The 23,580-nt window shown below is 41.7% G+C and overlaps 1 protein-coding gene across 10 annotated transcripts in view; it reads left to right on the top strand.

Annotated features, from left to right (window-relative positions):
• Positions 1-23,580, top strand: part of LOC149209028 (uncharacterized) — a 369,369-nt gene that overhangs the window by 143,922 nt on the left and 201,867 nt on the right. For 9 of the 10 annotated variants that reach the window (XM_089396260.1, XM_089396263.1, XM_089396258.1 and 6 more), the window contains exons 6-7: positions 15,835-15,906; positions 16,098-16,211. The exons of the other annotated variant lie outside the window; for it this stretch is intronic. In XM_089396260.1, coding sequence (XP_089252386.1) covers positions 15,835-15,906; positions 16,098-16,211 — 186 coding nt within the window. The remainder of the gene's footprint in view (positions 1-15,834; positions 15,907-16,097; positions 16,212-23,580) is intronic. 10 annotated transcript variants of the gene reach the window in all.

The raw sequence follows: 23,580 nt of genomic DNA, 5'->3' as shown, positions 1-23,580 counted from the left end.
TAAGTATGAGAAGGCATGAAATGCTATCTCTATCAAGGCCTCCTATTCATGTCCTTCCTAGACAATGAGAGAAAATACGTAAGGAGTTTGCACTTGATTAGAAGGAAACAATGACCACCAAGGTGAGATGTGGCATTGAGTATAACTTCCAAGCATCATGATTCATTATCAAATTTCAACCCCATGATCCTTACTTAAATGCCCTAAAACATTAAACGTAAACTCCTCACATTAAACAATGGCTAATGTACTTCATGGTCATTGACTTACCATCATTGGATGAGCATGCTGATCGAATGGATGAGATGAGTAATGAGTGGGTAAGAGGCATTTGAGGCTGCTATCTGTGGATTATGTGAGGTCGCTATTTGGAAAGATGCATCTTAGGAGAATTTTTTCTCCTTGGGTTACCCATGTATATGGATGGTTAACAATACCAGTGGAGCGCATAATGCTCGTGCAAGATAATTTCTTCCGACAAAGAATGTTTAATGGATAATGTTTTACATTTGAAAGGGAGAAAAATATAAAAAATAGCTTAAGGTGCCCTTTAATGAAAAGTCATGACTTTTTAGTCATACTGATACATATTATTTATCTTTCTTTATTATCATTATTATAATTTTTTTGTGATTTAAGTGTGCATTACCTCAAAGTTTCAGAGTACATCTTCAAAGCATTAGAGTTGAAACAATGGTCGGTCTCAACTTGCCTCAAGGGAAACCAGACCGTTGATCTTTAACTAAAGTCCAAGTTTAACAAAATAAAATATCTATTTTTGTTAAAATTGGCAACTAGGGCCAAACTCCATGTGGGTCATCTTATTGTTGGTAGCAGATATTTTTCTTGGATCCCTCTCATTGAGAGGTGTAGGATTGACCTAAAGATCCGATAAGTATTCATGGAGTTATTAATTTATTTGTGTTATAAGACAATTCGTCAAGGTCGGCCAACAACTAAATAACACCCACATGTGCTCAACGTTTTAGTATAAAAGGAGATGACTTGAGAGTCATTTCACACACACTTCTCTCTTGATTTCTCTCCACTTGTTTTGGGTTTTAGTGTGAGAGAAATCTAGGAGGAAGTAGCCCTAGGACGCAGGAGGAAAGGAGGCTTAACAATCTGCCCTAGCCGCAGTCCTAAGGAAACCTTAGATGCAGTCCTAAGGAAGCCCTAGCCGCAGTCCTAAGGAAGCCCTAGCTACAGTCCTAGAATACCCTAGACGCAGTCATCTAAATGAGGTCTGTTCACACTAGGGTAGGTTGCATTTCATAAGGGAAATTCTGGGCCAGATTTGAGGACGGTTAGGCACTGTTGTGTGCCCTAACCAGTCCCAGAAATTATAGTAGTAAGGAAGTGACAAACAACAACGTTTGGATGGTGTGTTGGCAACAAAGGAAGATGGGACAACAAGGCCACATGGTTCAGCAAAGGAAGATGGGACAGAAGGGTCACATGGTGCTACAAAGGAAGATGGGACAACAAGGTCACAGGGTGTAGCAAAGGAAGATGGGACAGCAAGGTCACATGGTGCAACAAAGGAAGATGGGACAGCAAGGTCACATGGTGCTGCAAAGGAAGATGGGACAGCAAGGTCACATGGTGCTGCAAACACAAATGGGACAACAAGCAATCATAGGAGCAACAGTCACTAATAGTGGGACAACAGTGCTAGGAATGTGACAACAAGGTGACCCATGAAGTTTGAATGCATGATAGTGCAGCAAGATGCATGGGCAGCATGATAGCAATGATGGCATGGTACAACAATGTTACAATGACAGCATGATAGCAACAATGTTACAATGATGGCATGGTACAACAATGTAACAATGGGTCAGCAACAAAGGCATGCTAACAATGAAACAACAGGGTGGCAAGCATGGTGCAACAAGCACATGGGACAATATGGCAAACATGGTGCAACAATGGCACATGATGGTACATGATGCAGTACAATGATGGGTACAGTCATGATTGATGAAGCATGATGAGATGCAACATAGTGATGATGGGTGCAGCATGGTGCAACACAGTGAGGTGCAACATGATGATGAGGAGCAACACAATGATAGGTGCAACATGATGATGAGGAGCAACACAATGATAGGTGCAGCATGGTGATGGAGTAAACTGGGAGAATCAGTTGAAGCAGCATGTCTTCAACTGAGTTCAGCTACCTCATGTATCATCTACTTAGAGATGATCTATGCTCTTATTTAGATAAGTCAAAGTGTTAACTTTTGTTGTAAATGTACTATCTCTCTCTCTCTCTCTCTCTACTGAACTATTGAAGAACATAAGAAGAATTGATCAAGGGTTTCCCCACATTGGGGTTTGTCCCTGGCTAGCGCCACATCTTGTGTCCTCTTGTCTTGGCTTGTCTTCTGCGATCTATGTTTATGTTCTATCTGCAATTTAATTTAATGCCGATGTGATTGCTAATCTGGAAACGATATTGAGCTAACTGTGAAAATTGAAATAAATTGCTCTAAGCATAGAACATACCTAAAATTAACATGGTATCAGAGCTGAGGTGAAGACAAAGCCCAAACAAGAGTGAAAGAGCAATCACCGAAGACAGTTGGGAAAGGGCAAAAGGATCAATGGATTCCTCATCCCTCTTCAAATTCACCAAGGGTGAAATCGAAGCAGAGAATATTATCAGAATGGTGCAGCGGAAGCTACCTAAAGATCACTTCAATGGGAAGTCCAGGTCTAAGGGTGGAAGGAAAGGCAGATGCCTTGTTTGTAATAAGTTCGGCCATTGTGCTAAGGAGTGTCCGAATGGTAGGACACATCACTTGATGAAGATGACAATCATTCCAGGGACATCTTCAATGATCAGAGGAATGACAGGTAATGCAGGTCATCAAAGAAGCGACTGACTCTTAAAAGAAAGTAAGGAACCCCAGGTATGAAGAATCAAATGTTGTTTCTGATAAGATAAAGAGGCATTAGCCTATATTGGCCCTCTCCCCTAGACTCTTTGGGAATCTGGCTTATTGATTGTAGTGCTTCAAGGCACTTCATCAGATAGAAGGGTGCTCTCTCTAATTTGGTAGAGATGGAAACAATCATGGGATTATACTTGGAGTTGATGCCACCTATCCCGGAAAGGGTGTAGGGAATGTTACCCCTCAATTGGATGAGGGTAACTTGATTCATTTACAAGAATCTCTTTATGTACCTGATCGCAAGAAGAACTCGGTGTCCATTTCAGCAATGGAAGTCAAAGGTTTTAGGGTGGCATTCATCGAAGAAAAGGTACGTGTTTGAAAATGAAATCTTCAAAGATGCTTTTACTCATGGGTTCAGGGTTGGCACTTTGTATCAAGTTGCAGGAAGTCCATTGGGGACCATGTGAGTTGACACATCTCATCTATAGCACCAGAGGTCTACTTATTATGGGGCCCTACCCGATGTGAGTCAGATGGTGACAGGGATGCCTGAATTCAAGAAGAGCATGAAGGTACATGTCTGAGATGTACCGAAGGAAAATCTTACAAGGGGACCATTCCCCTCATGTAGCAGGTCCACAGGTTTGGAACAACCCGAGGGGTTTGAGATTCATGATCGGGAATCTCATGTATGCAGGTGGAAGAAAGCCCTCTATGGCTTGAAGCAAACACCCCAGGCTTAATATGAGAGGATTGATAGCTGTTTGATGCAGCTGAGATTCACTAGGAGTGAAGTCAATCCAAACCATTGCTTGAAGGTTGTGGATGATAGACCTCTCATACTGGCACCTTCTAAGGATGACCTCTTTCTGACAGGTGCAAACCCTCTCATTTGCAGAAGTAAGAGGGAGTTGGATTCCGGATTTGGAATGGTGAACTGCAAAGTCGCGACTACCTCGATGGATTTAACTTTCAGAGGTTATGTGGTAAGGATACCAGACCTGTTTTGGGAAATGCGTTTGAGTTTCACAAACTCATACTAGCATTGATGTTCTTGGTAAACTCTCGTCCGGATATATGTTTTGCACTTAGCATGTTTGGCTCATATTTGGTTGAGTCTCACTGGATTGATGCCAAGAATAATTTGAGATATCTTCAGGGTACAATCTCATGAATTGAGATACACTGCTGGAAATGTGAAGCTGCAGGATTATTCTGATGATGATTAGGCAGACAGTGTGAAGGATCACAAGAGCACTTCTGGGCGCTAACTCTGTTTGGGTTCTTCTCGATATCCTGGATGAGCAGGAAGCTAAAGACGATTGCCTTGAGCACTGTTGAGACCGAATACATAGCTACGAATATGATCTTGTGTGGAGCTGCTTGGTTGTGGAAGCTCTTCAGTGAGCTGTTTGTACACATGATGGATACCACCGTGATCTTCTGTGTCAACTAGGGGAGGATTCGATTGTTGACGAATCCCGTATTCTATGATTGCTCTAGCATATAGTCATCATATACTACCTACTCTGGGATATGGTACATCGATGAGCGAGAAGGCTCCATCACATTGAGACTGATGTATAGGTTGCAAACATTCTGTCGAAGACCTGGGGAAAGGTCATATTTGTGACTTTTCTGAATGACTTGGAGTCGTTGAGAGACCCTCTTATGAGGGTCCTACATGATGCATGCAATGAGCTCTGGGAGCTCCGAGGGGCTTGGGGTACTTCTTGGAGCAACAAGCGACCATAGGGCAACTCACCTTCCCCTAATGGTGTGTTGTGTACAGGGTGAATGGTTCAACCTTCCCATGTGATACCCCGTGGCGACTTATGAACAGGATGAATGGTTCTCCTGTCGAGGCATCCTACCCATGCAGTCTGAGACTCTTGGGAAGTACCTCTGATCTGGCCAATGATTAGGGAAATGGGGTTAGGGACTATAGTGTTAGGATATTCCGACACATAGGAAATAGTTAAGTTCAACTTGGTCTAGTATAGAGTTAGGTATAGAGTTAGGTAAAGTGTGTTTCTTTACCGTTGTACATTTTGTAACTTACAATCCGACGGTCACGATATGTAGTGATCCGACGGTTCACTCTCTCCTCGGTATTACCGACACTTGATCCGTGGCTTGACACCCGATTGGTCCATGAGTTCTATTTAAAGCGCATGGAGGGTCATTGTTCGGGTAATCCGTGCATGAGAGAAGCTTATGTAAATTTTCATTCTTTGATTAATAAATTGCTTGTAGTAGCCACGTTGGCGCAGGCCGTGGACTGTTTCCCTCTTTGAGGGTTTTAACCACGTCAAAAATACTGGTGTATTGATCTGTGATCTGGTTGTGAGCGGTGTCCTTTTGGTGTTCTTTCTGAGGAACTTACCCTGTAAATTCCTACATGGTATCGGAGCTATTTGAGGGCCGTGTCCGTTGGTGATCCAAATCTGAAGCCGGTAGAACTGCATGCGGTTGTCGTTTCTTAGATCTGCTGTTTCTGACTGCTTTCGGGCCGAGAGGACTGCTCTGTTGCGTTCGGAGCATCTGTTCCAGTGAGGAACCCCTTTCGTTTCACGCGAAAAGGTTTCCGGTAGCCCTAGCTGCGTCATTTTTCAGATCGGGAGGTATACAGTGTTTTTGCAGTTTACTGTTATTTTCTCTCTGCTTATTTCGGTTTCGGTTTATTTAGCCTTTTTTTTAACCGGATCTATACCTTTCATTTCTGCGTATGCTCTTTGCCCTGCGACTCTGTGCGATCTGGGCAAATCAGAAACAGAAAGGAATGATTTTTCTCATGCGTATGCTCTTTTCCCTGCACCTTAGTGTGATCTCGGAAAATCAGAAACATTGAGAAAAATATTTAGTTTTTCGGCTAAAGCTAACTTTGAGCCGCAAAGTTCATTTTTTTAAATATCTAGTTTTTTGGCTAAAGCTAACTTCGAGCCGCAAGGTTCGTTTTTCTTCGCATATTCGTGTTGGGTTTTGTGTTTTCTGTTTTGTAGGGAAAAAAAGCTTTCTCAAGGCTTTTTCTTTGCATATTCGTGTTGGGTTTTGTGTTTTGTGTTTTGTAGGGAAAAAGAGCTTTCTCAAGGCAAGCACGCAAACCAAGGCCCCCCCCCTCTCTCTCTCTCTCTCTCTCTCTCTCAAATTTTTTGTATAGATCAATTGGTTCAAAGCTATTTTAAGAGAGTAGAGGTCTTGGGTTCAAGTCTCCATTTTGTGGGGGCGGATTTTTTCATTCCCGCACATTCGCGCACTTTGCCGGCAACTTCAACAATTTTTTTTCAAAAAGCCATAACTTCTTCATCCGGAAGCCTTTTTCAGAGCCGTTTTTTTTTAAAACAGCCCAATTTTTCGAGATCTATCCATTGGAACACTTACTTTCAGCATCTTCAGCTTCAGTTTTTAAAAAAAAAATGGAAAGTCCATGCCAAGTCATTCTTGACAGCACTAACTACTTCCAATGGATAGCCTACATGGAAGATTTACTTAGAAGTAAAGGTCTTTACAGAATAGCCACAGACCAAGAGAAGAAACCAAAAGATGAAGACAAGGCTGCAAAATGGGAAAATAGACAAGATCAAGCACGTGGTTTGATAGGGATGTCTATTTCTCCTGATCTTAGATTCCATATTGCAGAACTTGAGACTCCTCATGAAGCATTGGAAAAAATCACTAAAGTTTTTGGGATTAAAAATGAAATTAGAGCCCATCAACTTGAAAATGAGTTGCTTACTTTGGATCCTAATAATTTTTCTTGCATTGAAGATTTCTTGTCCAAATTCAAGACCCTTAGATATCTCTTGGAAGGTGTTAAGGTTAAGAAAGAAGATAGTAACCTTATTTATTCCATCCTTACTAAGTTGGGACCAGCCTACTCTGTATTTGTTTCCACTTTCCATTCTACAAGGGAAGCTTTCATTTGTCAAGGAAAAGACTACAAGGCCCCTTCCTTTGACTCCTTTTGTGATTCCTTAATAAGAGAACAAGAAAAACTCTTACACCTTGGTCTTCTTAATCTTGGAAACTCTTCCAAGAAAGCGTTAGCCCCCCAGCAGCAACCAAATTCAAAGAATCCTAAGAAGTCATATCCTAAAAAGAATGGTCCTAAACCAAACAAGGGTCCTAAGCAAACTCAGCCTCAAAATGAAAGATCATTTCAGCAAAATGATAAGACCAATAAAAACAAATGGAAGAAGACTGATAGACATTGTAACTTTTGTAATCGAGATGGCCACTTAGAATCTAAATGCTTTAAGAAGATGGAAGCCTTGGAAGCCGCAATGAAGAAACATAACATCCATGTGGAGCATACTTCAACTTCAACTTCCGGAATGGCACTTTCTGCATGTCGTTGTCAATCATCTCAGTCTGGTTATGCATTAAATGTATCTTCTTCTTCTCCTTCTCATGAGTGGCTCATTGATTCTGGAGCCTCTTATCACATGGCCAAAAACCAAGCCATGTTTTCTTCTTTAAATGATTGTAACACCAAAAATATATATGTTGGTGATGATAGATCTCTTAATGTTGTAGGGACTGGAACTGTTCATCTAGACAATGGTCAGTTTAATGATGTATTATGTGTTCCAACCTTATCCTGCAACGTTCTATCTGTATATCAGATAACTCATTCAGGTGAAGGTAAAATTGTTTTCACCTCATGATGTTGTAATCAAGGATCTAAGAGATCCTAAACAGATTCTAGCTACTGGTATTGCTGATGATTCCACAAGGTTGTATAAGTTTCACAACTTTGGGTCATCAAATCTTCCCTCAGTATTTGTTGCTCATAATGATGAAGTGAGCAAACTTTGGCATGAGCGATTTGGTCACTTAAACTATCGCTCCCTTCAGCATCTATGTAAAGAAAATATGGTGACAGGTCTTCCTATGGTATCTTGCAGAGATGGTGTTTGTTCCGGATGTGTACTCGGAAAACATCATCGGGACAGTTTTGACAAATGTGCCTCTTGGCACGCCTCAGCCCCTTTACAGCTTGTGCACAGTGATTTATGTGGTCCACTTCCTGTTGCTTCATTCTCTGGCTGCAAGTATTTCTTAACTTTCATTGATGATTTCTCCAGACGCACTTGGGTATACTTCTTAAAACTCAAGAGCGAAGTATTTAACACATTTTTGGCCTTCAAAGCCTTTGTTGAAAAACAATCTGGACATCAAATTCTTAAGCTAAGAACTGATAATGGTGGAGAATATGTTAAAAACACATTCATCAACTTTTGCACCGAAAATGGAATTCAAATGCAACATACTGTTCCATACACTCCACAACAAAATGGTGTAGCTGAAAGGAAAAATCGCACCTTAAAGGAAATGGCTAATTGTATGCTGCAATCTAAAGGACTCAGTCTTAGTTTTTGGGCCGAAGCAATTAATTGTGCAAATTATATAATCAATCGCACTCCTACTAAGGTTCTAAAGAATATCACTCCAGAAGAAGCTTGGAGTTCCATTAAACCAGATGTAAGTCACTTTCGTGTTTTTGGAAGTGAAGCATGGGCCCATATTCCAGATGAAAAGCATAAAGCTTTAGAACCTAAGAGTGAGAAATGTACTTTTGTTGGATATTCTGAAGATGTAAAAGGTTATAGACTTATTCCATTTAAGTCCAAAAATGTTATCATTAGAAGAGATGTAAAATTTGATGAAAATAAATCGGCCTGCGAGCCTAGTCCGGCGGATGTGCCACCTCTTCCTATCTCTTCTATTTTTGAAAACATTTCTTCTTCAGATGATGAAAGTGAGGATGACAATCCTCCCCCACCTTCTCAGGATCCTCAACTTCCAAGATGGGTCCGTGCTACTCGGGATGCAGCAGGTGATCTTGCCGGTGATCCTACAGATCAGCGACGTACACGTTCTCAGTTTGAAAGAGCCTCTTCTTTACTGGCTCAAGCTCCAGTAAATCATGATCCTGACACTTTTGCAGAAGCTTCAGGCCATCCACATTGGGAAGCAGCTATGAATGAAGAATATCATTCATTGTTGACAAATGATACATGGGATCTTGTTCCTCTACCAAAGGGACGCAAACTTGTTAGATGTAAATGGGTTTACAGAACCAAGTATGGACCAGATGGGAAAGTTGATAAACATAAAGCTCGTCTTGTTGCTAAGGGTTTTTCACAGGTTGAAGGCATTGACTACACTGAAACCTTCTCCCCTGTTGCCAAAATGAACTCTATCCGCCTTGTTCTTTCCCTTGCTGCCTCTTTAAAATGGGAAGTCCATCAGATGGATGTTAAATCTGCTTTCTTGCATGGGGACTTGCATGAAGAAATCTATATGGAACAACCCATTGGCTTCATCCAAACAGACTCCAGCCTTGTATGTCGACTTAAAAAATCTCTTTATGGTCTCAAGCAAGCTCCTCGGGCTTGGTATGCCAAAATGGATAGCTTTCTTTTAGAATCTGGCTTTTCTAGGTGTTATTCTGACAATACTGTCTACACCAAGAAAGTGGGCAACTCTCTTATCATCCTTGTTCTTTATGTTGATGATCTTATTCTTACTGGTAGTGATCCCAACCTTATAAACCATGTGAAGTCCAGCCTTAAAAAGAAATTTGAAATGACAGACTTAGGACACTTACACTATTTTCTCGGTCTTCAAGTCTTGCAATCCAAGGAGGGTATTTCCCTTTCCCAGTCCAAGTATGCTTGTGATATTCTTCGTCATTTTCACATGGAAGACTGTAAGCCAGCCCCTTCTCCCTTTCAGTCTGGAGTCAAACTTTCAGTCTCTTGTACTTCTCCTGAAGTTGATGCTACCTTATACCGTCAACTTGTAGGAAAACTCTTGTATTTAACCCATACTCGTCCTGATATTTCCTTTGCTGTTGGCCTTGTTGCTCGTTTTATGCAAAACCCCCGTGAAAGTCATTGGAAAGCAGCTAAAAGAATACTTCGTTATGTTCGAGGTACAGTACAGTTTGGGATTCATTACAGTGCCAAAGCAGCTCCTCTATTAGTTGGTTTCACTGATTCTGATTGGGCTGGTGACCCTGATGATCGGAAGTCTACTGCCGGTTATGTCTTCACTCTTGGTTCAGGACCTATTACATGGGCTTGTAAGAAACAGGCTGCCATTTCTCTTTCGTCAGCAGAAGCAGAGTATCGTGGTGCCGTGGAAGCTAGTAAGGAAGCCTTGTGGCTTCGTCAGATCCTATCAGAGCTTGGCTTTGAGCAGCAGCATCCAACCACACTTTGGTGTGATAATCAAAGTGCCATTCAGCTATGCAAAGATCCAGTCCAGCATCAGCGCAGTAAACACATTGAACTACACATGCACTTCATCAGAAAGCTCATTCATGACCATGTTCTTGAAGTGCAATATTGTTCAACAGATGATCAGGTTGCAGACATCTTCACAAAGGCTCTCATAGAGGCGAAGTTCACTAAACTTCGATATATGCTTGGGGTTCAGGAAGTTGTCACTAAGGGGGGATAGGCTCTAGTGCCTCCTTCCTTATCCTATTGTGTCATATTTGTAAATCCTTCAATCCTATCCCAAGTTGTTCTTAAGGGGGGATGTTAGGATATTCCGACACATAGGAAATAGTTAAGTTCAACTTGGTCTAGTATAGAGTTAGGTATAGAGTTAGGTAAAGTGTGTTTCTTTACCGTTGTACATTTTGTAACTTACAATCCGACGGTCACGATATGTAGTGATCTGACGGTTCACTCTCTCCTCGGTATTACCGACACTTGATCCGTGGCTTGACACCCGATTGGTCCATGAGTTCTATTTAAAGCGCATGGAGGGTCATTGTTCGGGTAATCCATGCATGAGAGAAGCTTATGTAAATTTTCATTCTTTGATTAATAAATTGCCTGTAGTAGCCACGTTGGCGCAGGCCGTGGACTGTTTCCCTCTTTGAGGGTTTTAACCATGTCAAAAATACTGGTGTATTGATCTGTGATCTGGTTGTGAGCGGTGTCCTTTTGGTGTTCTTTCTGAGGAACTTACCCTGTAAATTCCTACTTATAGTAGTACTATCGATGGACATATCATTGTATCTATCGTACTCCCTATGCTAGGATGACCTCCATTGATCTGGGATCAATATGAGTGGATTGAGAGTCGAGACACTCTCTTGTGATATTGATCTGGGACCAATATTAGTGGTTTGAGATACTCTCTTTTGATATTGATTTGGGATTAATTGGAACTGGCTTCGGGTCAGTAAGAGTGATATGACTGAATCTCTTGGAACTGATCTGGGATCAGTAAGAGTGGTATGACACACTCTCTTCATATGGAACTGACTTTGGGTCAGTAGAAAATGGTATGAGACATTCTCGATCAATTCTTCTTCTTCATGGTTGAGCAAAGTAGAGCAGTGCAGGGCACTGATGGCAAAGATAGTACAGTCTGGCAGATGGATCAGCGTATGGAGTTCTCCCTAGTTGAGAGGGAGTGTTAAAATTGGCAACTAGGGCCAAACTCCATGTGGGTCATCTTATTGTTGGCAGCTAATATTTTTCTTCGATCCCTCTCATCAAGAGGTGTAGGATTGATCTAAAGATCATCCGATTTTGATAAGTATTGATGGAGTTATGAATTTATCTGTGTTATAAGACAATTCGTCAAGGTCAGCCAACAATTAAATAACACCCACATGTGCTCAACGTTTTAGTATAAAAGGAGATGACTTGAGAGTAATTTCACGCACACTTCTCTCTTGATTTCTCTCCACTTGTTTTGAGTTTTAGTTTGAGAGAAATCTAGGAGGAAGTAGCCCTAAGACGCAGGAGGAAAGGAGGCTTAAAAATATTCCCTAGCCGCAGTCCTAAAGAAGCCCTAGACACAGTCCTAAGGAAGCCCTAGACGCTGTCCTAAGGAAGCCCTATACACAGTCCGAAGGAAGCCCTAGCCGCAGTCCTAAGGAAGTCCTAGCTACAGTCCTAGAATACCCTAGACGCAGTCATCTAAATGAGGGCTGTTCACACTAGGGTAGGCCGTATTTCATAAGGGAAATTCTGGGTCAGATTTGAGGATGGTTAGGGACTGTTGTGTGCCCTAACCAGTCCCAGAAATTACAGTAGTAATGAAGTGACAAACAACAGTGTTTGTATGGTGTGTTGGCAGCAAAGGAAGATGGGACAGCAAGGTCACATGGTGCAGCAATGGAGGATGGGAAAAAAAGGTCACATGGTGCTGCAAAGGAAGATGGGACAACAAGGTCACATGGTGCAGCAAAGGAATATGGGACAACAAGGCCACATGGTGCTGCAAAGGAATATGGGATAGCAAGGTCACATGGTGCTACAAACACAAATGAGACAAGCAGCAATCATAGGAGCGACAGTCACTAACAATGGGACATCAGTGCTAGGAATGTGACAACAAGGTGACCCATGAAGTTTGAATGCATGATAGTGCAGCAAGATGCATGGGCAACATGATAGTAATGACGACATGGTACAACAATGTTACAATGACAACATGATAGCAACAATGTTACGATGACAACATGATAGTAGCAATGTTACAATGATGGCACGGTACAACAATGTAACAATGGGTCAACAACAGAGGCATGCTAACAATGAAACAACATGGTGGCAAGCACGGTGCAGCAAGCACATGGGATAGTATGGCAAACATGGTGCAGAAATGGCACATGATGGTACATGATGCAGTACAACGATGGGTATAGTCATGATTGATGAAGCATGATGAGATGCAGCATAGTGATGATGGGTGTAGCGTAGTGAGGTGCAACATGATGATGAGGAGCAGCACAATGATAGGTGCAGCATGGTGATGGAGTAACCTGGGAGAATCAGTTGAAGCAACATGTCTTCAACTGAGTTCAACTACCTCATGTATCATCTACTTAGAGATGATCTATACTCTTATTTAGATAAGTCAAAGTATTGACTTCTGTTGTAAATGTACTATCTCTCTCTCTCTCCCTCTGCTGAACTATTGAAGAACATATAAGAAGAATTGATCAAGGGTTTCCCCACATTGGGGTTTGTCCCTGGCTAGCGCCACATCTTGTGTCCTCTTGTCTTGGCTTGTCTTCTGCAATCTATGTTTATGTTCTATCTGCAATTTACTTTAATGCTGATGTGATTGCTAATCTAGAAAAGATATTGAGCTAATTGTGAAATTTGAAATAAATTTCTCTAAGTATAGAACATACCTAAAATTAACAATTTTTGAAAACTATTAGAACTACCATTTATTGAACTACATAGAGAAGAAAAATTGCTGGTAAAAGACATATCATGATATCACGAGTCTAAAGAGGTCACTAGAGCTGGGTCCTGGGCACTTGCATAGGTAGGAGTAGGAGGATTGAGTTCACACTGAAGATGACTTTCTAGGAGAGCTAGCTGGGCACCAAGACTAGCCAAGCAAGAGCGTTGATATCGCTGCATCCACTTGATTTCATTCAAGGAAGAGATGATATCATTACGATCTTCATGTTTCTCTTTCAAGACCCTGCCCAAAAGAGTTTTCATTTGCCAATGGAGGGTGATAGAATTCAGGTAGAGGCTTCGTCTTCCCCTTGTATGACTAGGGTTAGAGACCCAATTGGCTACCTCCACCAGTATTTTGGTGTTGGAATAGGCTTGATGGTCATTGGTGGTGAGGGATTCGAGTTGGTAGATTTCAAGGGGGGTAGCCGAATGAAATATAGCTACAACTTCCCAGGCTTGGGCTTTGGCACACGACTTGCCATGGGGACCTCTGCCTCTAGCTCCTCGGTGACTACGCATATGCTGTCAGGGCATGTTACACCGAAAGGAGAAGAACCAGTCAAGACTTAAGACAATTATCCCCCAACAATCCATGACTAAGAGGAAAGAGACTAAGCAGGCTTGGAGATGGAAAAGTTAGGAGAGACTAGGGATTTCGAGCCAGCGCGAGCCAACCAATAAAAGAGAACCAATAAATCAAAGAGGCAGATTATTATTTGCAGATAGGGTCTCTCGCTAGCTAGAAGACACTAAAATGAAATCTGCTATATTCCCTCGTAGACTTTAAAACAAAGCCACCAAAATCACATTAGGGAGGCAAAATCAAAGAAGAAAATAATTGAGGCAGAAGATTGATACTGTACCTAGATATATCTAACCCACTTGCCCGGGCTGAAGAATTCACGTGCACTGAAAGTAGGATGACGCCACCATCAAGTTCACTCTCCTGCTCCAATGGAATCTGCAAAGTCTCGATAAATGGAGTTGCTATGCGCCCAAAACCAAGCTCTAGCCCAAAATCCAGCATCCAAAGTGAGCAATAGGTCCCATGAGTCTTAGCAACGAAATCGGTTTGCATGCAAACACAGGTCTCTTCCACTCCAACGCCAAAGTCAAGCGGTCTCATCTCAGGAAAAGGCCATGAATTATGACATAGCTTTGTAGCTTCTCGCCGTGCTCAGATCCTTCACTGCCAAATAGCCCAAAGAATTGTCCCCCTTGTAGTGGGGAAGGAGCCCAAGCACACCATAAAAGCGGAGAGTAGGGTCTCTCCTCGCGGAATGATTGAACAGAGAAGTGTTTGATATGATAATGAATGATGCTAGAATAATTCACGTGTAATGCATGGGGTAGGCTGGCCATGCCACCTCCCTCTTTAATGTTGTAGGATGCGATGGGGTGGCGGGCTCCCTCCCCCCTCCATCACATTGTCTAACACCTCGATTGGGGGTTATGTTTGTTATTATTATCTTTATCATATATATATATATCATTATATGTTGACTTATTGATTGATAAAAGAATGGTTGAATGCATAATGATTTACATTTGAAAGGGCTGCAACTATAAAAATAGGTTAAGGTGACTTTTAATGAAAAGTCATGACTTTTTGGCCATACATATTATTTTGCATTATTATTATTATTATCTTTATTGTATTTTAATTTTTATAATTTTGTAACTTTATTTATTTATTTATTATTAGCTTATACTCTATATATAAGAGATATATAAATGGGTCAATAGATGGATTGAGAAACAAATGGAGTGACAAATTGATACATGGAGGGATTTATGAACATATATATAGATGAATGGAGAATTTGGTGGATAGATATATGGATGGATGTGTGGATGGATCAATTGTTCGATGAATGGATGGTTTAATGGATAAATGTATTGTTCATGATCGGTGAATGGATTATTGGACGTATTGATGGATTGATAAATGTATAGATAGATGGATCAATATATGCGTGGATAAATGTATAGATAGATGGATCAATACATGGATGGATGGATGTATTCACATATTCATAGATGAAGAGAATGAAAGAGAATATAATGCAATAGAATTTTATTATCATTTCCATGAGGCCCACTAGCCTATGGGGTGAAACAACTATCATTTCGCGCAACACATCTTACAAAATAAAAAAAGGAGATGTGTGAAAAGGGTAATAACCCATATTTGGATATGAGGAGTTGCTACATTGCTCATTTGGATTTGACCCCCAATTATGGCTCGTCTACATGGAGTAGTTTGTCTCTATGGAACTTGCCTTTAACTTGTATCTTGGTTACTATTCACTTTGTTGTATCCTCGACATGGTTCTCTTAGAATGCTTTTCATTTGGATTTGACTCTCAAAGGTGGGTCATCTACATCGACTGGTTTGGATTTGACGAGTTTGTTTTGGATGTGTTTCATCCTTACTGTTGTCTTTGTTATATATTGTACATGATTCTCTAGGAATGCTTCTTCTCAACTGTTGCTTTCTAATACCACCCCCTTTATAACGTGGCTATATTTCTCACAATGGAGTAAAAGGTGATGTTTTGCCCCATCCCATTTCTACTTACATGGCGTTGTAATTTTGTGCTTAACAACACATTTGATGTGTTGTTTGTAGTTAATATTTTCTTCTTTCATGATTTGAAAGCATAACTTTGGAATACTATTGGTGCTCATTGCAGGAAAAGGAAGTATGGGATGAAAAAACACAAATTGAAAAGGCTTATGCAAGAATCAATGAATTGGAGAAAAAGGTTGAATTAACATCTTTAGTTGTATTTTTGAGTAAATAATCGTAGAATTTCCCAATACCAATCTTTTGAGCTATTGGATATAGATGGTGTGCATGGTTTTCATATTTGAAGTTGTAACGTTACATGTAGACAAAAGTACAAAAGGACATGTTGGTTAGGGACTAAAGTTCTATTTGTTGTGAATCTTTAAGGTGGAAAGCCTTGAGGGATATATTAGAAACCATAAGCATGAAGTTAGTTCATTGGAGTTGCGGGCAAATGAAGCAAAAACGAAAGCACATGAGCAATTATCCAAATATGAAAAGGTTGGAATGAACATTTTTATTTAATTTAATGGATGGAAACTATATGCTTTTGTAGTTATTGCTAATCTATCCATAAAAGAAAATACGTTGCTTATTAAATTGCATCTAGAATAGCTTATATCAAACATGAGAAATTGTCGAGTTGTTTTGCAATATGCCATAAGTAGTAGGGAATGCTATTTGACATATCCAACAGACAAAAAGCATAAGCTATCAGATATAAAAAAACAATTGATCAAATGGAAGATAATGTAACCCACCATTGGATAATTGTTAATTTTAGGTATGTTCTATGCTTAGAGCAATTTATTTCAATTTTCACTGTTAGCTCAATATCTTTTCCAGATTAGCAATCACAACAACATTAAAGTAAACTGTAGATAGAACATAAACATAAATCGCAGAAGACAAGCCAAGACAAGAGGACACAAGATGTGGCGCTAGCCAGGGACAAACCCCAATGTGGGGAAACCCTTGATCAATTCTTCTTATATGTTCTTCAATAGTTCAACAGAGAGAGAGAGATAGTACGTTTACAACAGAAGTCAACACTTTGACCTATCTAGATAAGAGCATAGATCATCTCTAAGAAGATGATACATGAGATCAGTTGAAGACATGCTGCTTCAACTGATTCTCCAAGGTGACTTCTTCACCTATCATTATGCTGCGTTTCGTCATCATGCTGCACCTGACCATGCTGCAACATGTTGCACCCATCATCACTATGCTGCATCTCATCATGCTTCATTAATCATGACTGTACCCATCACTGTACTGCATTATGTGCCATTGCTGCACCATGTTGCCATAATGACCTATGTCCTAGCTGCATCTTGCTTGCTTGTTGTCCCTAGCATGCTTGTTGTCCTTTGCATGCTTGTTATTGCATGCTAGCTGTAACATTGCATGCTTGGTGTATTTGCTACTAAGTACCATACAACTGTCCCAATGTTAGTTAGTTGTCCCTTGCATGCTGCTCTCCTTCGGAGACAGATGCTCTGGCTGTTCCGGCAGTTTCGATAATTTCGGTTGTTCCCAGCAATTCTGGCAATTCCGACAGTTCCGGCAGTTTCGGTAGTTCTGGCTTTTCCCGATAGTTCCGGCAGTTCCCGACAGTTTTGGCTTCTGCCCTCTACGTCAGCTTTCCTGGTTGTTCTGGCTGTTCCTGGCAATTCCGGCTATTCTCGGCAGTTCCGGCTATTCTCAGCAGTTCCGACAATTTCGGTTATTCCCAGTAGTTCCGGCAGTCCTGGCAGTTCCGACAATTCTGGCAATTCCTGGCAGTTCCGACAGTTTTGGCTTTTATCGGCAGTTCCGACAGTTCTCGACAGTTCCGGCAGTTACGACTTATTCTGGTTATTCCGGCTATTCCCGGCAGTTCCGGCAATTCCGACAATTCCCGGCAGTTCCGACAGTTTCGACGATTCTGGCTATTCCCGGCAGTTTCGGAATTTCCGGCTATTCCCGACAGTTCTGGCAAATCCTGGCAATTCCGCAATTCCGGCTATTCCTGGCAGTTCCAGCTTCTGCCCTCTGGACTAAGGCAGTGTTATCCCTTAGGATCTATCCTCCTACTAAAACCCAAAGACAAGTAGAGAGGAAGAGATCCCAAGTGTGTTGAAATGAATTGAAGGCCACCTCTATTTATACTAAAACGTTGAGCACAAGTGGGGTTTATTTGGTTGCTGGCCGACCTTGACGAATTGTCCCATAACACAAATAAATTCATATCTCCATGAATACTTATCGGAATCGAATGATCCTTAGATCAATCCTACACCTCTCGATGAGAGGGATCCAAGAAAAATATCAACTTCCATTAATAAGATGACCCACATGGATTTTGGCCCTAGTTGCTAATTTTAACACTCCCTCTTAACTAGGGAGAACTCCATCCTCTGATCCATATGTCCGACTGTACTATCGCTGCCGTCAGTGCTCTGCACTGCTCTATTCTGCTGAGCTCTGCTTTGCTTTGCTTTGCTCTGCTGAACCATGAAGAAGAAAAATTAATCGAGAATGTCTCATACCATTCTCTACTGACCCGAAGTCAGTTTCATCTGAAGAGAGTGTGTCACATCACTCTTACTGGCCCGAAGTCAGTTTTATTGATCCAAGATCAATATCACAAGAGAGTGTCTCAAACCACTCATATTGATCCCATATCAGTTTCATTGATCCCAGATCAATGGAGGTCATCCTAGCATAGGGAGTACGGTAGATACATCGATGCATCCATCGATAATACTACTATGGTCCCTAACCCCATTTCCCTGCTCATTGATTAGATGAGTGGTACTTCCCATGAGTCCCAGATTGCATGGGTAGGATGCCTCGACAGGAGAACTAATCATCCTGTCCACAGGAGAACAAATCATCCTGCCCCACAATCGCCACGGGAGAACTAATCATCCCAGCCCACAGGATAACTAATCATCCTGTTTCACAGTTGCCACGATAGAGCTAATCATCCCGGCCCATAGGAGAACTAATCATCCTGTTCCACAGTTGCCACGGGAGAACTAATCATCCCGGCCTGCAGGAGAACTAATCATCCTGTTTCACAATTGCCACGGGAGAACTAATCATCCCGACCCACAGGAGAACTAATCATCCTGTTCCACAGTTGCCACGGGAGAACTAATCATCCCGACCCACAGGATAACTAATCATTCTGTTCCACAGTCGCCACGGGTATCACAGGGGAAGGTTGAACTTGTCATCTTGTACATAGTGCACCACTAGGGGAGGGTGAGTCGCCCTGTTGTCGTATGTTGCTCCAGTAAGTACCCCAAGCCCCCAGAGCTCCCAGAGCTCAATGCATGCAACGTGCAGGACCCTTATAAGAAGGCCTCTCAACGACTCCAAGTCGTTCGGAAAAGTCACAGATTTGACCTTTCCTCGGGGCTTTGACAAAATGTCCGCAACTTGTACATCAGTCTCAATGCGATGGAGCCTCCTCGCTTATCGACTTACCATATCCCAGATAAGGCAGTATCTGATGTTTATCTGTTGGAGCAATCATCGAATACAAGATTCCTTAATAATCGAATCCCCCCTCTAGTTGTCACAGAGAATCACAGTGGTATTCATCATGTGTATAAACAGCTCACTTAAGAGGTTCTGCAACCATGCAGCTTAACACGAGATCATACTCGTAGCTATGTATTCGGTCTTGGCGGTGCTTATAGCAACCGACTTCTGCTTCCTACTCCTCCATGATATCGAAGCAGAATCCAAAGAGAACTAGCACTGAGAAGTGCTCTAGTGATCCTCCACACTGCCTGCCCAGTCAGCATTCAAATAATCATGTAGTTTCATATTTCCGGCAGTGTATCTCAATCCATGAGAGATTGTATCCTGAAGATATCTCAGAAGATTCTTGGCTCCAATCCAGTGAGGCTCAACCAAATATGAGCTCACCATGCTAACTGCAAAACATATGTCCGAACAAAAGTTCACCAAGAACATCAATGCGAATGAGTTTATGAAACTCAGAGGCATTTCCCAAATCTGGTCCGACATCACTACCATATAACTTCTGAAAGTTAAGATCCTCGAGGTAGTCACAGGCTTGTAGTTTATCATTCCACATCCGGAATCCAACTCCCTCTTACTTCTGCAAATGAGAGGGTCTGCACTTGTCAGAAATAGGTTGTCCTCATAAGGTGCTGGTATGAGAGGTCTATCATCCACAACCTTCAAACAATGGTTTGGATCGGCTTCACTCTTAGTGAATCTTAGCTTCATCTGACAGTTATCAATCCTCTCATACTACGCCCGAGGAGTTTTGCTTCAAGCCATAGAGTGCTTTATTCCACCTGCATACATGAGATTCCTGATCATCAATCTCAAGCCCCTCAGGTTCTTCCAAACCTGTGGACCTGTTACATGAGGGGAATGGTTCCCTTGTAAGATTTTCCTTCGGTACATCTCAGACATGTACTTTCATGCTCTTTTTGAATTCAGGCATCCCTGTTACCATCTGACTCACAGACCTCTGGTGCTATGTGTCAATGGACATGGTCCCCAGTGGACTTCCTGCAACTCGATACAACTCTGAACTCAATTTTTTTTTTGAAAATTCTATTTTCGAACGCGTACCTTTCCATCGATGAGTGCCACCTCGTAACCTTTGACTTCCATTGCTGAAATGGACACCAGGTTCTTGCGATTAGGTACATAAAAGAGATTCTGTAAATGAATCGAGTTACCCTCATTCAATTGAGGGGTAAGATTCCCTACACCCTTTCCAGGATAGGTGGCATCGGCTCCAAGTATAATGCCACGACTGTTTCCATCTCTACCAAATTAGAGAATGCACCCTTCTATCCGATGAAGTGCCTTGAAGCACTACAACCAATAAGCCAGATTCCCAAAGAATCTGACGGAGAGGGCCAATACAAGATAACGCTTCTTTATCTTATCAAAAACAACATTTGATTCTTCATACAAGATAACGCTTCTTTATCTTATCAAAAGCAACATTTGATTCTTCATACCTGGGGTTCCTTGCTTTCTTTGAAGAGTCGGCCTTGATGACCTGCATTACCTATCATTCCTTTGATCATTGAAGATGTCCTTGGAATGATTGTTATCTTCATCAAGAGACGTGTCTCCGCCATTCAAACACTCCTTCGCATAATGGCCGAACTTATTACAACCAAGGCATCTGCCTTTCCTTCCACCCTTAGATGCGGACTTCCCATTGAAGTGATCTTTAGGTAGGCCATCATAAACTTCTGCTGCGCCATTCTGATAATATTCTCTGCTTCGGCTTCACCCTTGGTGAATTTGAAGAGGGATGAGGAATCCACTGAGGGAACCCTTGATCAATTCTTCTTATATGTTCTTCAATAGTTCAACAGAGAGAGAGAGAGATAGTACATTTACAACAGAAGTCAACACTTTGACCTATCTAGATAAGAGCATAGATCATCTCTACGAAGATGATACATGAGATCAGTTGAAGACATGCTGCTTCAATTGATTCTCCAAGGTGACTCCTTCACCTATCGTTGTGCTGCATTTCGTCATCATGCTACACCTCACCGTGCTGCACCATGTTGCACCCATCATCACTATGCTGCATCTCATCATGCTTCATTAATCACGATTGTACCCATCACTATACTGCATTATGTGCCATTGCTGCACCATGTTGCCATACTGACCTATGGGCTGGCTGCATCTTGCTTGCTTGTTGTCCCTAGCATGCTTGTTTTCCTTTGCATGCTTGTTGTTGCATGCTCGTTGTCCCTTGCATGCTGCTCTCCTTCAGAGACAGATGCTCTCGCTGTTCCGACAGTTTCGGCAATTTCGGTTGTTCCTGGCAGTTCCGACAATTCCGGCTATTCCCGGCAGTTCCGACAGTTCCCGGCAGTTTCAGCTTCTGCCCTCTGCGTCAACTTTCCTGGCTGTTTCGACAGTTCCGGCTATTCCCGGTAGTTCCGACTAATCCCGGTAGTTCCGACTATTCTTGGCAGTTCCCACAGTTCCGGTAATTCCGGCTATTTCCTGTAGTCCCCGCAGTTCCGGCAATTTCGGCAATTCCTGACAGTTCCGGCAGTTCCGGCTTTTACCGCTAGTTCTGTCAGTTCTTGGAAGTTCCGATAGTTCCCACAATTCTGGTTATTCTGGCTATTCCCGGCAGTTCCAGCAGTTTTGACAATTCCGGCTATTCCTGGCAGTTCCAGCGATTCTGGCTATTCCTGGCAGTTCCGGCTATTCCAGGCAGTTCCGACAGTTCCTGGCAGTTTCTGCAGTTCTCGGCAGTGCCGACAGTTCCAGCTATTCTCGGCAGTTCCAGCTTCTGCCCTCTGGATTAGGGCAGTGTTATCCCTTAGGATCTCTCCTCTTACTAAAACCCAAAGACAAGTAGAGAGGAAGAGATCCCAAGTGTGTTGAAATGACTTGAAGGCCACCTCTCTTTATACTAAAACGTTGAGCACAAGTGCGGTTTATTTGGTTGCTGGCCGACCTTGACGAATTGTCCCATAACACAAATAAATTCATATCTCCATGAATACTTATCGGAATCAGATGATCTTTAGATAAATCCTACACCTCTCTATGAGAGGGATCCAAGAAAAATATCAACTTCCATTAATAAGATGACCCACATGGAATTTGGCCCTAGTTGCTAATTTTAACAATAATGGTATAAGTTAAGAAACTCATGACTTAAGGTAAGTAGTGTCTCCACATAATGAACATATGGACATCCTAAGAACAAAGACATGGGGTAGCTATTGTTGATACCTAAATAAATCGATGAATTGCGCTAAGAATAGTTGACAATCATGATTATGAATTTGGAAAATCCTCGAATAATTTTTTTTCAAGGAAAGTCTTATAGGAGAACCCAAGGGATTCTTTCCCACCTTTGTGGATGATATCTCTAATAAACTTGTTGGCATAGATTAGTGTGCCTAACCTAGAGGGATTTGAATTGGGCACCTACTTGCACAGAGGTAGCAAAATGGCCAAAAACGTTGGCAACACCTAGTTGAGCTAACTCCTTAGGATTACAAAAAGCCTAAAATATATAGTGGTATGGTTCATATTTGTTACTACCAAATGCATAAAAGTTGGGATCAAAGTGACGCATTTAACACTAATGTGGATTGTAATGATGAAGGATGGGTCAAAAATGACTCTATAACCACTAAGTGACCTGTAATGTACCCAATTAATTAATATGGTTAAGAAGAATTTCCATTTTTGCAATTTTGACCCTTGAGAGATATTTTGGCATTAGGACATAGGAAAGGTGGCTTAGGAGGACCCCACTTGGCTTTTTAGCAAAAGAAGGCTTCCAAACATTAGAAAAGGTAATAAATCAAAGTGCAAGTGGAATGTGGGGGCCACTTCAAAGGGAATTCGTACCTCTTAGGAGAGTTCGAACTCATGGGAAGAAAGAGGAGAGAGAATTCGAATTCTGGGGGCCACATGAAGGAAGAGGGGGCAACAAGATAAATAGAGGTGGAGGGTGTTAGGTTTTGGTAGCATCGGAAGTGCTCTAGCCTTGAAAATTGGTGGGGAGGCTAAGGCACATGAGTTCTAGAGAACCCATAAACCGTTTGCTTAAATTCCACCCCGATTGTATGTTATTAAAATAATTAGTATTTTTAATGGAGTTCCTATGTCTAAACTTAGGGAAATTAAAATATTAATGGGTATTAATCAAAATATGGGTGAGAATGATCTAGAAGGCGGATCAGGTCATGTTTTAATCTTAGCTGTTGGTTAGAGACTTTATCTCGGCTGTTGAAGACTCAAGAGGAAAAGTATTAAATGGAGGCTTGGGGTTCATTTGGAAACACACAAAGAGAGAGAATTGATCTAGAGTTCGATTTCTGGAGCT

Source organism: Pinus tabuliformis, chromosome 1_2, assembly GCF_031772625.1.
Source record: "Pinus tabuliformis cultivar Carrire ecotype Pingquan chromosome 1_2, CPIR1, whole genome shotgun sequence".
NCBI lineage: Eukaryota > Viridiplantae > Streptophyta > Pinopsida > Pinales > Pinaceae > Pinus > Pinus tabuliformis.
This window is presented reverse-complemented; position numbering and strand designations above follow the sequence as displayed.